At 37.9% G+C, this 17,959-nt stretch overlaps 1 protein-coding gene across 5 annotated transcripts in view; it reads left to right on the top strand.

The window, feature by feature from the left end:
- Positions 1–17,959, top strand: part of FNDC3A (fibronectin type III domain containing 3A) — a 111,251-nt gene that overhangs the window by 2,427 nt on the left and 90,865 nt on the right. For 4 of the 5 annotated variants that reach the window (XM_053969898.1, XM_053969892.1, XM_053969894.1 and 1 more), the window contains exon 2: positions 14,347–14,475. In XM_053969898.1, coding sequence (XP_053825873.1) covers positions 14,374–14,475 — 102 coding nt within the window. In that variant the 5' untranslated portion in view covers positions 14,347–14,373. Of the gene's footprint in view, positions 1–14,346; positions 14,476–17,959 lie in introns of those variants that run through there. The other variant, XM_053969897.1, reaches the window with a different exon arrangement.

The following is a 17,959-nucleotide window of genomic DNA, read 5'->3' as shown; positions in this document are numbered from 1 at the left end:
GTTATTGCAGCTTTAACTGCTTAATTGAACATGTTTCTGCAGTGTTCTGTTTTAGGACTTGAGAAAAACTCTTAAAGCCTGACTTGATGAGAGGTTCGATTTTTCATTCTTGTCAGTACTTTGTCCTAGATGGTTTTAATATCTAAATACTTTTAGACAATGCCACAATTTCCCTTGCTGGCAGGTCACTTCTGCAATAGTGTATGCTGTTGTACATGTGTTGGTCTCTAGAAATACTGAATGCTAGGAAGGTGTTGTGTGCTGTTGTTCTGATTGTCTATTGATGGCTCTGTCAGTGGCAAATCCTGTAACCCAGCCCTGTCCCCCTTTTTGGGTTGAACTGGCAAACATGCAGTCTTGTTCATTCCCAGACAGATACCAGAGAAGACAGTTTTTGTGAGGATGCAGGCCTACTTTCTAGACAGTGTTGTCTGCATCCATTGATGTTCCTTGTCAGTGCCTTCTGGAACCTCAGGAATTCTTATCTTCTTCTAGCAACTTTGTATCTTTTTTTCACTTCCACTGTCTAATTGTTGTGGGATTTCTAGTTCAAGCTCTGCTAAAATGTCTACAGATAGTGTCATGTTCCATCAGTGCATTTCTATTATCTAGAATATTAATTGGATTCTCTCTGTTATAGGTGTCAATAACACTTCTATATTTTATCATTGATTTCTTTAAGACTGTTGACTTGGGGAATTTCCCAGGCAATTTGTAGTAAAATTCAACTTCACTGCAATTTAGAGTGCATGAGTTAAATTGAGAGCTGATGTTTTTCCTGTAGGACCAGATCTCAGTAAAAATGGATTTGACTTGGACTGTCAAGCCTTTAGTTTAACTAAAAGATACTGTCTGTATCTCAGGAAAGTGATAATAGTTTGGAATGAGTGCACTGCTTTTTCTGTTCAGCAAACATGAAGAATGTTTATTTTGCTCATGGGGCCAATGTTTCCTGAGCTACAGAAAAGACTGGTTTTTTGCTTGTTCTTTGCTATAAACAGTAAACTTTGAGCTTCCTTAATGCTGATGTTCACTTGATGTCAATAGAAAAACAGTATCAGCCTTTTTCTTAATCTTCTCTATTCATGAAGTTTAATGGTTGTGTTTATGTCCAGTGGTATTTTGGACTGTCATCCTCGGGGCTGATGAGGTAGCAGGATGTTTAGGAAATGTCTGTAACACTTAATACTATTACATGTTTCTTGTAGGTTGTCATCTTTAATTGTTCCAATTAATTTACATTTGGTTTCAGATGGAACAAATATTTTCAAAGTAATTTTGTTTGCCCCCCAGGAATCTGGTCCTATTCCAGCTGCTGACACACTCTTGAGCCTGTAACCACTGAAAATCTGCAGACTTTTTGCTAACCTGTCATAGGTGATTTTAATGAAATGTAAATTCAAATAGCGTTTGCTATGCTCTTTTGTCAATAGTGAAATAGAATTTTTAGCTGTTCCTTTCATGGTGGACTCTTGATATACTCACTTGTTAGGTTATGCACCTTTTCTTGGTTGTATTGATAATCTTTTTGGCTACAACACATGCTGCAGAAACTGTTGGTCTTCACTTTGATGGCACAGTTGTGTAGAGCACTGTTATTGCTCTTCTTGGATGTATTGTTTTGAAAGCTTTTGTATTCAGAATTGCAGTAGCTCAAGAATGAAATATCCTTTTATTTTCTAAATACTTGATAAAAATTCAGCAGCGTGCTCATTTGTGATGTCTTCACAGCACATTTCAAACTGAGTTAGACTGGACCTGCATAGCCCTCTTTGTTCATGGCTCCAAGAAACCTTTCACTGTTTATGTCTAGGCAAGCACATTTGTTGGCCTCAGTCTCATCAGACCTACCAATATATCTACCAGCGTTCTTAACAGAATTTATATTTTTGTCTCTCTTTAAGTTTTTACTTTTTCAGGATATGTGGACCTTCTGCTCACGATGTTCTGCAGTCAGAACATCACTTTAGGCTAACACTGGTATCCTTTCTTTTGGTTTAATACCTTGGGCATCAATCACCACCCCAACACCAGTCCACAGAAGTTAATCAGGAGCACTGATTGTTCCAAAGCATTTAGGACACGTGAGAAGATACACTAAAAAATTCTGCATTTATAGACAGTAGAAAATATTGTACCTTACTGTATATTGAATGGCTTGGTGCATAACAAGTTGTCAAAAATTAAATTACCTACAAGTTTACAATCCCAGTTTGACCAGTAGAGGTAATTTTTATTACCTATTAATAAAAGGAGTGCAGCACTTTCTTAAGATGTAATAAATGTCTTCAACAAGGTCCAAAAGGATTTATACTGTGACAAATATGGGTAGGTAGTAACTTTATTCTGTAACTGGAAGTGAAGAGGAATATGCAGGGCACGAATGTTAACTTTACCTTCTGCATAACAGTTCTTTTTGAATCTGCTTTGGGTTTTTTGTACCTTGGTTGAATTTAAATCTGTGATGCTCAGTTCTTATTTGCTTTTGATTTTGAATAACTTGAAGTGAAAAAGAACTTAGCAAACCTTGAGCTTTACTGTTACCAGCAGTAAAAAGTAAAAAAACTCTATAGTTCACAAGCGTAAATACTCCCTTGTAAATGGGGTTGAGTTTCCCCAGTGTACAGACCCAATGTCTGTGGCATACAAGATCCTACAAGCATGGGCATGTAGCCCAGCTGTTGTCCCATTTCCCCTCACTAACGTAGCATACTCCATACCAGGTCTTACTCCTTTGATTATAAAATAAATCCTTCTTCTCTAAGTTCCAGTTTTTAAATGGCAAGGTTTTGGTTTTTTGTAGTTTGTTGTCCTTTTAACTGGAAGAATTGTATCTACTAGATAACTTCACAGAAGGAAATAGAGACAACGGAACAGCAAGTTGAGTAACTTTACTTTGGCAGAAGAACACATTTTAGGTAGGGATAGCAAATCAAGTAGTAATGGTCTGCAAAAAGTGCACAGGTAGCTGGAAGCTAATCTGTAAGCAGAAATTGAATGGGTAAGAAGGTTCAGCACAAACTTTGGTGACTTGCAACGTCTTGGCAATGAGGGAGAGCTGTGACTATAACAATGCAGTAATGCTTCAAGATACTACTTATTGATAAACTGTTAGGGGACTTTCTACAGTGAGAATAAATGTCATAAAACACAAGAGTTACCATGCCTTTGCAAATCCTGTACAGTCTATTAAAAATGTAAATTGGGAGGATGACACTGTAAGACAAGTATTTACCCATTTAGTCTAGTATGAAAGTGGATTGAAGATACTGAAATGAAATACTAAGAAGTTAGGATTAAAAAGAAGCAGTGGAAGTAAGCAGTGACTGTTGGCAATGAGTAATTGTAGATGCAGGTGAAATGTATTTTGTTTTAATTTGTTCAGGCTTGCTAATAACTTGACTGCCCCCATTTAAGAATATTCGTTTATCTGTACATTCTGCTCAGTGGCAGCATTTCGATGGTGAGGATAAGTTACCATAAATAAAGTAATAGATCTTTAAAGTACCCCAGTGCATTTAAGTATGTACATCATGGCAATATGGCTCAAAGCAAATCAGTTTCTGACTTTATGACTGTATTGTTGGTAACAGTTATTCAGTGTTGCAACTTTATATGTAAAAGAGGAAGCTAAGAGCAGCTTTGTTCTCTTGACTTGATTGAGCAATCAAACTAGTTGGTCCCATGGTGTTTTGATTAACTAAAACTTTAAACTTTTCTAGGAGGATGGTGTAGAACTTAGGAGAAAGGATTGCTAATATCACCTGAGAAGCCTGCTCTCGTTTTGCTGGTCTTCCCCTTCAGTAGTTGCAGATACTCCTCCATTGGAGAACTCTTGAATGAGTAGCACATTCGGACTTCAAGAGTTGCACTGAATTGAGATCATGATTCACCATTCTGCTTTTGGGGTACAAGCCTTTCCTCTCTGTTTATTCTTACATTTCTCATTCACTTGTGTATTTGCACATTTTGTGTGTAAAGTCAGTCAGGAAGCTTCTGTGTTAAAACTGATCAATTCTTATATGATTAATTTTAAACTGCATCTGTCCTACAGTTTAACTCACTTGATTGACCAGTTGCTTGCAGTGGTGCAAGTGGGATCTGCTAGTACGATTTAGCAGAACTGACTTCAAGGAGTTTAAATTCTTGATAATAGAACACCCTTCAAATGTGAATGTTAGGCCTCAGAAGACCTTTTGAGACTTTTTTTGGTGAATTTTTACTCTTGGGAAGTAGTTTTCATATGTCTGCCTTGATTTATCATGTTCTGTTGTTGTCCTGTTCCTTATGGAGGCAGAGATCTACAGCTTTTCCAAAATAATCAGTGGAGAGATATTTTAAAGCCTCTTAGACTTGTAGGCTCATTGATCCTACATTTGGATAGCAGAGTTTTCATATTTCAGAATGAGCAGGAAAAAGCTGTTTCATAAGAGTTCTTTAAAAGCTGCTCATTCTGCTTGAGTCATGCACTCTTTGTAGCTCCAACACCAGCAGCTGTCTCTGCAATAAATTTATCTCACTGACCAATTGCAGGTCATATTATTTTATTAATAAAAATATATCCATGTTTTTAGTTTGCCTTAAAGGCATCGTATGAAAAATTATTTTGGAAATTTCTCGTTGCTACTCACAGTCTCTGAGAAAAGGGAGTCAATGACAAATGAGGAACTAGCTTGATTCTTGGCATTGAATTTGCTTGTTTTCTCAAAAACTAAGCATGTTATTAAACAGAAATGAAGGCAAAAGTAACAGTTAAATGGGAAAGGCCAAGTTGGTTTTGAAGCCATGTGATTTTCAGAAAACAAACTGAAGGAAATCCAGTCCTGGCAGAAGCTTAGAAGAATCTAATTTTACTGGTATAAAAGTAAAACTAGGAGGATTTAAGGAAATTCTTGACTTACAAGAGTGTAAAACAAAACATAGTTTAGATCAGTGTAGCATAAATAAAGTGGAATTGCATTGCAGGTTTTTTACAAGTGGTGCAAAAAATATGGTATGCAGTTCATTCTCCTCATTTCTTTTTGGGGATTATTCCCATGAGTATCTAAATGGAAGATGTTCTCCAAGACAAAGGAGGTCACAGTATTGCACCCTGTCTGTGTCAGTGCATTGGATTAATGTGCTTGCTAAAAACTAGGTATAGGTTTGCACCTGGCTGCTGACAATTTGCTCTGTGATTGTAAAATGCACGCCGTCAAAGTAGTTCCAAATAAAATTAACAGATAATTCCAATTTGTGTTAGGTTTGCACTTACCCTTTACTAAAAGCTTAGACTTCTTTGGAGGTATATGAGGAATGGGCAAATAGGTGGGAAGTACTGAATTCTTCATAGGGCAACAGCATTTAAGTTACAGGTACTTCATCCAGATAAGGATTGTGGATGTTTTTAAAATAACATAATAATAACAACAACAACAACATTTAAAACCACAATGTGGTGTTTTGAGGTAGTTTGGGTTGCACTGGTCTTGCTGTGTACAGCCAAACATTCAGCACTTGTGCTGGGCAAGCTGAGCTAGAAAGTGTCCATGAACATATTGTGCCTTTATGGATGACTGGTTTATAACTGTCTAGTTTTTCCTCTGTGTAGTCCTCACCTTCAAAAGTTTAGTTTCCTACATCAGCTACTATTAAAAACTTAGCCTCTTTGGCTCAGATTCAAAAACTGCTGGCTTATGAATACAAATGCATTAAACTTGAACAGCTGGAGTATTTCCAATTATCTGCTATGCATTCTTATATAGGTTATAGTACCCATGGCATGAATGCCTGAACTGCATTTGAAGCTGCTCCTAAATCTTTGTGGTTTATAGTCTGGAGTATGAAGGTAACCTGACATAAGTATTAATTTACTATAGCACACTAAACTCCTACAGTGCTAAGGTTTGCTGTTGTGGTGCTTGGCCATTTGTGCTCCAAGTAGATCAGGTTGTGACTATTGGGTGTGAGTCAGATCTGGTAACTGTTTGGCTCTTGACGTGCACTTGCATTTGCTCAGCAGTCAGTGTTTCCTTCACAAGAGTACTGCATTAATTTTACAACCTTTTAGTGTTCATCTTCTGGTGGTAACATAGTATGAACAGAGTTGTGGATTGTGTTTCTCAGACTTCGAGAATTATGTTGAGTGAGCATCTGTGACAACACTTGAAGTATTTTCATATTGATGGTAGATGTTATAGATTTTTTTTTTTAATAGGAACTTCCAGTGCTTATTAAAACCTTGAGTGTATCTTCACTGTTAAGGGACTGTCAGACTTTGACTTGATTTACTTCATGAAACAATACTATTTTTATAATTTTCCTGTATTGCCTATCTGTGATTTTAATATTATGACCAGCACTGAAGGGAATAGCCATTTGACTTTCACTGTACTTAAAAGGAGGTTGACAAATTAGTGAAAGAGAAATGTTCCCCATAACACCCTTCTTTTAACAAAAAATAACCCTTCTCTGTTCTGTTGGAAAGTATTTTATCAAGTATCCCAGGAAAACATTTCTGAAACAGGAAAAATACTTTATCAGGAAGAAAGTGTATATTTTAAATAAAATTGCATATTAATTGAAATATTTAGTTCAGAACTTGAAAAGTTGGTGTACTGTAATTGCCACGTCTGAAATTCTTTGACTGGAAAATGTGGTAAATGTACAGGGAGGGAGAGAAATTGAAATCCTTCTGCTCAGTTCTGATTCTTAAAAACAAACACAAAACTCTTCAGCATGCTTCATAACTTTAATAGCTCAGCTACAACCTTATGGATCTCTGGGTAATTATATTCTAATATGTTTCTACACCAGCTGCATCACTCTATCTGAGCTTTTTCCAGTAGTGCATTAAGAGATATTACTAACATCTGTTGTATAATCTTTGTTCTTTCCTCTTCACTCTAGGGCTGCATTGGAATATTCTAGAATTTTCCTCATTTTAGCATATTTGTACATCTTGGGCACTTCTGTTTGTCCACTCTTGTCTCATAAGTTCTGAACTGGATGGCCGATTTGACAGATTGGAAGGAATTGGCTTTTTTGCTTCAGCCATTTGAAAGATGTTTGTTTTTCCAGTGCATCTGCTGTTCCCATGTTGGAGAAGGCAGAATCAAAGCATTTAATGCATTAGGATTGGGTGATGGTTTTATGGGTTTTTTAGGTTCTGTAAATTCATTCCTTGGTCTTTGGCAAAACCTAAGTGTTGTCTCCTATTCAGAGAAGCTTTTATTCCTCACTGGAAGTTATCTGGACTGGAGGATGGGCCTTGTCTGTGGTTCCTGGGGGACTGTAGCTGCATGAAGACCCAGATGAAGAAGGAATGCACACCTGCTCTGCCGTGCTGAACCCACTGGGAAAACACACCTTACAGCAACCTGGAATTGGCAGCTGTAATATGATACTGCTTGAAGCATGTATGAAACTGCAGTACTGACAAAGAAACTGTGGAAAAGCCCTGAGTTTGTTACTTCTTGTGTAAGAGCAACATGCAGTTTGGAAACATTTAGTATTGATTTCATTAAAACAGTTTCTTACACTGCACCCTTTTGTGTTAGATGCTTTTGTCTTGTCCCTGCTTAAACTTCTGTCCTTGTGTTGTGTAGAATTCACAGCTGTTCTGAACAGCTCTCTGGAATAATAAAGGTTTGTGTCTGTTGTTCCCTAGATTTGACAGAATTAGGATGTGAAAGAGTGTTAAGTTGCTGTAAGCATTGTGATGATACGTAGGTAGGTAGAGAAGCAGTACTCTATAAATCATAAAAACTGAGGAAAAAAAACAGCAATGCAAATTTCTCCTTCAGTAGGCACCAGTGATACCACTGTGCAGAGTGGCCTTATAAGTCCTCTAGTTGAGAATAAATCAATTAATTATATTTTGTATTAAACTCAATAACCAGAAACAGTGAATCTCTAGGAAAGAAGTGGTCCATATGTTTTTATTGTACACAGCACTGTTGCTAGCTATAACTGCATTTATCATGGTAGTGCCTATATCCCAGCTGAACTGGAAAGCCTGTTTGTGTAGGATGTTCATGTGAAAGTGTAACTTTTTAATTCGTAACTATCATCTAATGCAGTCTTCCTCTTTTAGGAGAAAGGCCAGATTATAAAGCAGTTCTGTTATGGACAGTTATGTGTATGTCTTCCAAAGTTTGAGCCTCAGGTGTCCCAATTTGAGTTTTGATTAGCATTGTCATTGTTGCTTTGAAATTTGAATTGAGAATTTGATAACTTTTAAGAGTTTGGAGGCAAGCTATGGTCCTGTCTCTGGGTTCTGATCTACTGCGAGTCATTCAACTTTGGCATTATGTGTTGTATTTTGTTTGACTAATATTCTGGAATTCATAGGAGAATTCTGCTTGACAGGGTCTTTGGAGATTGCCTTCTTCAGCGCTTTGTTAGGACCTTACATGGTCAGGTATTGATTTTCTACAGCACTGGTCTCCAAATCTTTTGGTCATGCACCCCATAAGTAAAGAATGTATTAAGCATGCATCTCCAATATATATAATCTTTTAAATTATATGCATATGCTACTTTATTGATATATGTATACTATAAAGCATATGCCTATCACAAAATCATAGAATATGGTGAGTTGGAAGGGACCTGTCATGATCATAGATTACAACTCCTGGCACTGTCCAGGACACCCCAGGAGTCACACCTTGTGTCTGAGAGCATTGTCCAAACATTTGTGCTTTTGCAACATGCCTCCAGGAAGAGTTTGATTTAAGGGTCTCTGCCAGCATCCTTCAGGTAGTGGTATCCAGCTAGCAGGTGACCCCTGGCTACTCTAGTGCTCTTAGCTTCTCCTTGTGTTTCCTAAGCCCAGGAACAGTCTTTGTGGCATCTGCCTTATACTGGGAGGAGAAGGTGGCTGAGAAGAGAAAACCAAACTTGGTATTCCAGATTCCAGCTTATTACCACTGAATAGCAGGGAATAATCACCTTCCTCAGCCCACTGGCTGTACTTCTCTGCTAATACAGCCTCATATGTCTTCATTGCTACAGGACACGTGCTGCTGACTCATGTTGTTTTACCTTGATGATCCAGCTGATACAATGCTGATGTGTTTTTCAGAGACTGTCCTTAAGATCAGCTGCTAGTCTCTTGGAGAAATGCTGATCCTTTGCATGTGCAGAGGAAATGCACTGAATGCACTGCCCAATGATCTCAGCCTTACAACACTGCTTAACCCTTAGTGTACAACTGACAGAGTAAAAAGCAGCATTGTACTGTGCATTAGAATTTGAGGGTAATGCCACACAAACAATAATGGACCAAATCTGAAGGCATTTAAGGATTGAGTTAAATTGTCATTATAGTTCAGGAAGGCAAAGTTGCTTACTGAACTATGGAGTAGAACACAGTGAGCTTTAACATCATTTAGCCTTTTGCCTTTTAGTGTAATTAATTCCTTAAAGGTTCCTCAGGCATAAGTCCTGGAGTCTAAACAAATCACATCCAGTAAATTTAGATACCCTTACTTTGTTTCAGCTTTGATAGGCTTCAGAAAACTCTTTCAAGGTATTTTCAAATAGCAGCTCAGGTGGGGGTGGTGGGCAGTAGGTAGTTTACAATGTAAGTCTTGTACAAAGCATTAACTTACACAATTGGGTTATAATCTCAAGAGACCCTATACTTGCCTTGCATTGTAGAACATACTCAGGGCAGATTCAGTGTAGACTGAATTTGCAGTCCTGAATTGACTTTGAATGTCTACTATTAGTTCAGTATGTGCAGTAGCAAGACAAGAAATGAAATAGTTGTTCATGCAGTAGTTGTTGCTGTGCATGAAACAGTGTAGATTTGTAAATAAGCATGCATTTAATGCTCCACCAGTAGCAAATTACTTCTCGGCTGCATCTGTGCTTAGCAACTGAGAATTATCTCTCTATTCATCTAACGTGTCCTCTTCCTTGTCTGGTCCCTTTTAATGTCCATAAGAATGGTCCAGTGAGTAGGCCTTAAATAAATCCTTTGGTTCATCCCTCATGTTATTTTACCCTTCTGAAGGCTGCTGCATCAAAGCTTTCAATGGTACAGGAAATCTGACAATAGGCTAGTGAATTTTTTGTAGTGGTTCTGCAGGCTGAACCTTACCTGTTGTCTAAATGCAAGTTTTCTTGTGCCCTTTTCAATACCTCATTAAGTCCTGAGTATATCCAGAAACTAGATGGAGTTGGAGGACAGTTACATCATCTGGGGAAGTTTTATAAGGATTAAGGCTGAAATTACGGTATGTACATACTTCGCTTTCAGTATTTTCAATATGGAACAGTATGTTCAAGAAGTTGTTGCTCACTCTTGGAACAGTTAGCAATTTCAAGTCAGAAAATTGGAGACAAAGCTTGTGAAGTTATTCCAGTAGAGATGGTAGGTATTTGCAGCCAGAGGCAGGAAAAAACATCCTCCCCTCCATGTTGCTAAGGGAAATAGACCTGTTGATATAACTGATAAAGCCTTTTGGCAAGCTTGTGTTTGACTGTCCACTTTTATTATTCTGTCCTTGTCAGAATCAACCCTTCACAGGATTGAGTTCGTTCTTTTTAGTTTTAGAAAGAGCAGCTTTTCCTTTCTGCATTAATACTTTTTGCTATGCCTAACTTTTTAAGCTATTCATGCCATTTTAGTGGACTGAAATGACTCAGTCTCTTATCATTGTCATTGCTTGTCATTTCCAGACTTCCTTTCGACTTCCTTTTTTTTTATTTTTTCTGAGAGGCAAGTTAAAAATATGTTCTGTAATGAGAAGCCAAGAACTGATACCTTCCCTTCCTATTGGAAACTCACATGGCTCAACAACTCTGTATTTACTGTTAATGTTTAAGGACTGCCCATTCAGTTTTAATCCATCTGTTCTGGTTTGCTATTAAAGAGAAATGCTCTCTAATGCCAAGTAAGATTTTAAGGTTGTTTTTCCAGTCCACTAATTCGTACCTTTTCCAGCAATATCCATCACCAGAAGGTTTGTATGAAGTTAATTGGACAAAGTTTTTTCAATCAATCTTAATTGTATTTTAGTTCTTTACAAATAACATCCAGTGTTGGCCTCAGATTATTGTTTGCTAGCAGGACTAGATTGTCCCTTTTACAACATAGTATTTAATGGAAACTTCTACTTTTCTTCCAGACCTCTGAGACTTTCCTAGGACCCAAGTTATTTGCAAGTCTTTTTCAAAGGTCTAGGTAAATGTCTTCAAGAGGTCTTGAATGCAAGCTACTGGGATCTGCTGATCTAAAGGCTCTGTCTGCACACACTTGAGGTCCTTGCATTGAATGTGATATAGATTATTTCCAAGATATGTTTATTGAGCACTTCTGTTTGTCTTGACACCAACCTTCTGTCCAGTTTAGCTGACTTCTCCTCCTACCACACATTCTGTCTTTTCAAATTGGTGTCTTTCTTTGTCCTCACAGCAAAAAAAAAAACCAAAAAAACCAAAAAAAAAAAACAAACAAACAAAAAAAAAACACCTACAGTGGGTTAACATACCACATCTTACTTTGTGACTGTATTATGTGCACTTGTATGGATTGCTGCCACCTGACTACTGATGGGGGAAAGGCTTTTGATGAACGTGTAGTATAGACCCACATTGGTGTGAAGTTTAAACCTTTAGTCTTTGAGACTAGTTCAGTGACATTGCAGAGAAATCTAATATTGTATTGTCAAGGAAACATTTTTTTTTCCTAGATTGATTACACAGTCTGACAGGTAGCACTTTTATTATTGTTGTAGAGGGTGTCAGGAATAAATTTCTACATAGTACCTCCTGTCAGGGTTTACCAATGAGCAGTGTGCCCTGTCTCCAGAATAAATCAAATGCTTGAATCCAGACATGGAATTTAGCTGTGTCCCAGTTAAGGCACTAAAGACTGGGTGCTGAAGGTGGACTAGTGACGTAAGCACTTGGGTTCCTGTGGGAACCTAATTTCATACAAATCAAATCATGAAACAGCTGTGCAGGAGAATGGAAAGTTATCTTGTGGAAGAGAACCTGGGGGTGCTGGTCAGCAGCAGTTGAACATGAGCCAGCATGTGCCCAGATGGCCAAGAAGGCCAATGGCATTCTGGCCTGTATCAGCAATAGCGTGGCCAGCAGGACCAGGGCAAGGATTGTCCCCCTGCACGTGGCATTGGTGAGGCCACACCTCAACCCTGTGTCCAGTTCTTGGTCCCTCACTACAAGGACTCTGAGGTGCTGGAGTGTGTCCAGAGAAGGGCAAGGAGCTGGGGAAGGGTCTGGAGCACGAGTCTGGTGAGGGGCAGCTGAGAGAGCTGGGGGTGTTTAGTCTGGAGAAAAGGAGGCTCAGGGGGGACCTTATCACTCCTACAACTGCCTGAAAGGAGTGGTGGAGCCAGGTGGGGGTCAGTCTCTTCTCCCAGGTGACAAGTGATAGGACAAGAGGAAGTGTCCTCAAGGTGCACCAGGAGAAGTTTAGGCCGAATAGTAGGAAAAAGTTCTGTACAAGAGGCCTGTAGTGCTTTGTTAATATGTGAGTCCTCTTCTACTCAGGGCACTCTGTTACAGATTTCAACCCATAGTAGAGCTACAACATCCACCAAAGAGGGGCAAGCAAGTGAAAACAGCCCATTGGGTGGGATGAAGTTTCAGATAATGCTTTTGAGTAGTAAGCTGTACTGGTTAACCAAACATCTCTAGAGCTTGGTACTGAAGTTAGTGTCATGAAGCTGACTTTATCACTCCTTCCATTTTTATCTGGTATTTTTTCATTTGAAGTTAATGCTGTAACTAGTAAATACCTCTGTTTATGAGCAGACAGTATATCTGAACTAGAAGTTTGGAAGTGTTTGTAGGGAGTTTCAGTAGCCAGATGATATCAAGGCAAAACTTGTAAAAGCCTGTAACACTGCTGGCTGTCAGGCTGTATAACTCTAAAATTGTATTTACTTTTTTTTTACCAGCCTACTGTAAGTACTGACTAAGAGAGGCGATTCTGCTTTAGAAATAGTGTACAAGCTTCTTCTCAGCCTAATCCTTATGTCTGTGTTTGATGTAAAGCACTGTTTTCAGATGCAAAATGTGATTAACTTGTGGGAATTCTGAATGTGCCATTCACCCCTAGTGAATTCTTTCCATCTGTCTTTCTGTTTTGTTAAGAAATATCAGTTTCTCAATTCTTGTTGATCTAATTCTTTTTTTATTTCAAAAGCTAAGTGTACTACGTCTAGCTGAGATTGAGTTAAGACTAGTACAGTAAACCAATGTAATTTAGTGATTTTTTTTTTTTTAAACAAAATTAAATGCAATTTCAAAAACAGCTTCTTAGACTTGCAGTACTTATTTCCAGCATGGAAAAATGATAATCTTCAGCTTTTTCGGTCTTAATTCTTCTATCCAGTATTCATATAACACTAAGATGCAAAATATCAGAAAACATGTTCCTTGTGACTTGTTAATATAATTGGAAGGAATGCTTGGCTGAATTCTGCTTTCTGTATCATTGTTATGTGATATTCTTCAGTTAAAGTGTATCCCTGCTTTCATGGGCCTCTTGCCTCTGTGGCTTTTTTTCTTGTTATCAGGTTTCTTGTAACTTTACAGTGTGTGCTAGTGAGGGATTTTTTGTAGTATGGTTATGAGGATTACAATTGCGTGTGTGGGCATTATCTCTTCCCTTCCTCCTCAAGTTTTACCTGCTGATTAAAGGACCCCTGGTTATCAAAGTGACACAACTTTATTTCTGGATCTAATAAATTGTAAAATGGTTATATGTCAGATTGTACAGAAGATTTTATTATTATTATTATTCATTTATTTGTGCCTCACTAGGACATTTCCTAGTAACAAGTTGTCCCTAAAGATTTTATCCATTATAATAATAGGAAAAGTGGGTTGATTATAAAAAAAGGAAAAAAGTAAGTGTCCCAGTTAGTATATCTTGGTTATTTACCAGTCACATAAACAAGAACACTATACATATAGGTTCTAAAGTAAATGGCGTTTTTTCTTTTTTTTTTTTTTCTTTTCTTTTTTCCTCCATAGGCATTTTGTCAGCAGTGCCAGTCAGCTGAAACCTTGGTTTGTTACAAAGTTTAGAGATTCAGTTTTGTTAGCTCCAGGGTAGTGATCTATCTTCTTCTGAGGTTCAGCCGCTAGAGGGGGTGTAAACCACCATCTCTATATAACCAGGACTTGTGCTAGCTGACGAAAACTCACCTTCAGGCTTGTGTGATTGCTGCTTGTTGTGGAAACATACTTTATTAAGGTGTCTAATTTCATAATCTTATTTTTTGTTGTTGTTGTTTTTATTTCTAAAGTGAGGCAAATTTTAAGGATAATTATTCAGAAATATTGATATAGTTTAACCATCTGAGTAACTTTCCTTTGCAGGTGATCTTGTGAATTAGTGTACCATCAATGATGGCAGAACATCCACCGTTACTGGATACCACTTCAATTATAAGTAGTGAAATCCCTCTTTTGACTTCCCCTATTGTTAGTGGGGATGGAGCACAACAGGTAAGGAAACTTCATTATACGTTTTTTTTTTTCCTTTCAACACATCACTGACATGTTAACATTGTAAAAGATAGTAATCCTTCTTCTGGAATATATTTGTGCAGCTTTAGGCATACACGTGTGTTAGAGATTGAGGTGAAGGCAGAACTGGTGCAGAGATAAGATTTGTAAGAAGTATGAAGCAGAAAACCTGTGTTGTTGGGAGAACTTCTTCATGGAAGAATGGAACCAAACAGCTGCCAAGTTGTCAAGCCATGATTGTGTCTTAGTTTGGGAGTTACATATTTAGATTACTGCATGATCTTACTAAGGTGAATAAACCTTTCCCTATGATAGAATATAGTAGGCACAACATGTGCTAATACCTGTGATCTCCAGACAGATACATGCTTACAGCTGGGTAGCTTGAATGGTGGGACTTGCTTTTGTCTGTTAGTGTCTGCCTGGACACTTGTTGAATTTGTACTTCTCTGTGGCAGTGCAACCATCTAGTGCATGAGCTGCTTCACTCAGATTTGTGTCACTTGTTCATGATGTGCTTTGTCCCATCATCCAGATCTTCAAAGAAGATTGTAGTCCTTGTCTGTCTCAGTGTCAGCCGCTGCAGTAGATGACCAGCGGATGGCTGCCTGCTAGACTTTGCACTGCTGATCACAACATTTCAAGACTGGCATTTGGTCCAGTTTTCAGTCTACCTTGGTGCCTGTGCTCTGTCTGTGCTTCATCTGTTTCTGTGTTACTCAGAAGTGACAAAAGCCTTGCTGAAGTCACGATAAACATTAGCTGTGCTCTCCCCTCATTCACCAAGCTAGTAATTTCACTGTAGAAGGCAATCCAGGTTTGTCTGGCATGATTTACCCTTTGTGAATCCATAGTGACTACCCCAAATCACCTTTTTGTCTTTAATGCATTTGGAAACGACTTCTAGAAAGCTTGGTCCACTCATCTTCCCAGAGCTAAAGGTAATCTTGACCAGCTTCTAGCTCCTTGGGTCCTCTTCCTTGCCCTTTTTGAAGATTGCACTGACATTTGCTTTCTTCTAGTCCTTGGGAACTTCCCCTGTTCGCCGTGACCTGTCAAACATAGTTGAGACTGAGTTACTTGCTCTGCCCTCCATAAAGATAAGACTGTCAGGTTGTTCTGTCAAGCTTACACTGTTGTCATGCAAGATTTTGAGTCATATGTGACTTTAAATGTTCTTTTGGATATATGTTTTCTTTAAAATGTAGTCTCTTTCTCCTGCCAGGAAGATTAAAACTGGAAAACAAGCAAAGTATTTCTTCAAAGAAATGAATCTGTGGGAGTTTGTGTTAATCTTCTAATGGAAAAAACAACATATATGCTGTTGTTGTCCTTTTTCATTTAAAACAAAATGCAGCTCATTACGACGATTGTCTAAAGTGAGACTGGTAGTAATCACATGTATTTTAAAAAAGAGAATTTTCATTGGGCATTGGTCATCAATAAGGAAAATAATTTTCTTTTCTTTCCCCATTTCATGGTAACTGGCAGTTATGCACCACAATGTTGTCTCTCATTCTGTGTTTCACAATGTTGAATGAAAGTTGCAACTTCCGTTCTCTGTCCTTCGCATCTGATACAAGATGCATGAAGAGTCAGCAAGTGCATTTGTTCAGTGGTGGGAAACTTCAGTGGAAGCCCTTTTTGCATCTGGTGATTTAAAAGCCATCAGTAGGTAGAAAATACTCTGTATATCTGAAATATGGGAAGTCCAGAACTGCAGGGACTGTGTTGTGTGTCAAGGTTGCCCAGTTAAGACTTAGGCCGCAGAAAGGTCAGGTGGTTGCTTATTTCTTTATAACAGTCTTAAAATCATGTATGTTTGTTTTATATGGTACTCATGAAAGGGAAGATACTGCATTTGAAAGTATGATGTATTCAAGTACAAAACACTGTAGTGTTGAGTCTTTTTCATATTTTATAAAAAATATTTTAAACTTGAATAATAGTTCATTGTATTCCTTTGTTTTCTCTTGAACTTTGAAACTATAACAAGGAAGAAGACTTTTGCCTTTATAATGTTGTTACTAATTTTTCTGGAAGTCTTTTTACTTAGCTACAGTACACACATTTTGTAGTGGTTACTTCCTTGATGTATGAAAAGTACTTCTCCAGTTCCTTTCATAACAGCATTGGTGTTGGATTACATAAAATGTAACTTAACCAGTAAAGCTGGCAAAATTTGTGTTCCTGCAATCAAAATTCAGAGCTGTTTTGTCCATGTAAAGAAATGGATATTTTCTTTTATATTCATAGTGTAAAAGTTGGTCTGTAGCTGAACTAATTAGTTTTAGTCAGTCCTGACTGAAAAGTTATTGAAAGCCAGTAGAAAATTGGTTATTTAGGTATTTTGCTTCTGAAAACCAGTAGAAGATTCAACTATTTTGCTTCTATGTTGGTATTTTCTGTTTTAGACTAGCTAAATCTATACTAAGCTTGAAAGTTTTTATTCAACTGTAAAACATCTGAGGATTTTTTAAATCAATTTACCCCATCTTACATTTTACAAGAATTAACTCTTGTAATTATGGTGACTTAGATTGTTTATACTGCATAACTGAGTTACTAGACGGATACAGATCATTCCGTACTTTTCTAGAACAGTTCATATCTTCAAGATAATCTATTTCAAATACTTGAAGTTCTGCTAGCAGTGTAAATGTGAAATAGCAGTACAAATATTTGAACATGTTGAGATGAAAGGTCATATGCTTCAAACAGTGGAAGTGTCTGATCAGGTTAAAGCTGTAACTTTCCACCATGTTTTAAAACAAAACAATCCACAAAGTTAGAGGAATGTGTGAGTGTTCAGTCAGAAAACATGGGGAACTTAAACTGTGTGGATGTTTGTATGTCACTCAGTGCTGTTGTGGGAGATTGCCTGGTTCTCTGTCCCACAGAACAAGGGACTACTGTTAGTTTCATAGGATAAAACCAATGAAAAGAAAAAGCAAAGACTGATCCTGCTGGCTCCTCCTCCTCTGTTAAGCACAGAAGTACTGCTTGTTTTTACACCTTCCTATCACTGTGTTCAGCATGAGGGGATAATGTACTTATTATGTCTTGATGGTGAATAAGGTTGTAGATGGAGAATGGAGCAGATCTATAGGAGTTGATAGAAACCAAGTGAAACTGGGAAGATGTGGTATGAGGACAGAAGTGCTTGAGGGTTTTTCACATAAGGGTAACTAGTACAGTGATGCTTTAGTGATTATTGCTGGGGCTGGACAGGATGGATGTGCTTGACTATGCGAGTCCTGATTTGGTGGAAGGAGAGGAAAAGAAGAGGCAAGAGTTCAAACTACTTTAACACACTGATGTTGAATTGTTTTGGAAAGTTGCTACAGCACTCAGTGCTATTCCAAAGCAAATCAGTAAATTGCTGACACAAGAATGCAGCAGCCATGGAGTTCTGGACCCACACAGTACCTTCCCACTAAAGCTAGCAGTTGCAAAGTGAGAC

The sequence above is a fragment of the Vidua macroura genome, chromosome 2 (genome assembly GCF_024509145.1).
Source record: "Vidua macroura isolate BioBank_ID:100142 chromosome 2, ASM2450914v1, whole genome shotgun sequence".
Classification (NCBI taxonomy): Eukaryota; Metazoa; Chordata; class Aves; order Passeriformes; family Viduidae; genus Vidua; species Vidua macroura.
Note: the sequence above shows the minus strand (reverse complement) of the source record. Positions and strands in the feature narration are given on the sequence as shown.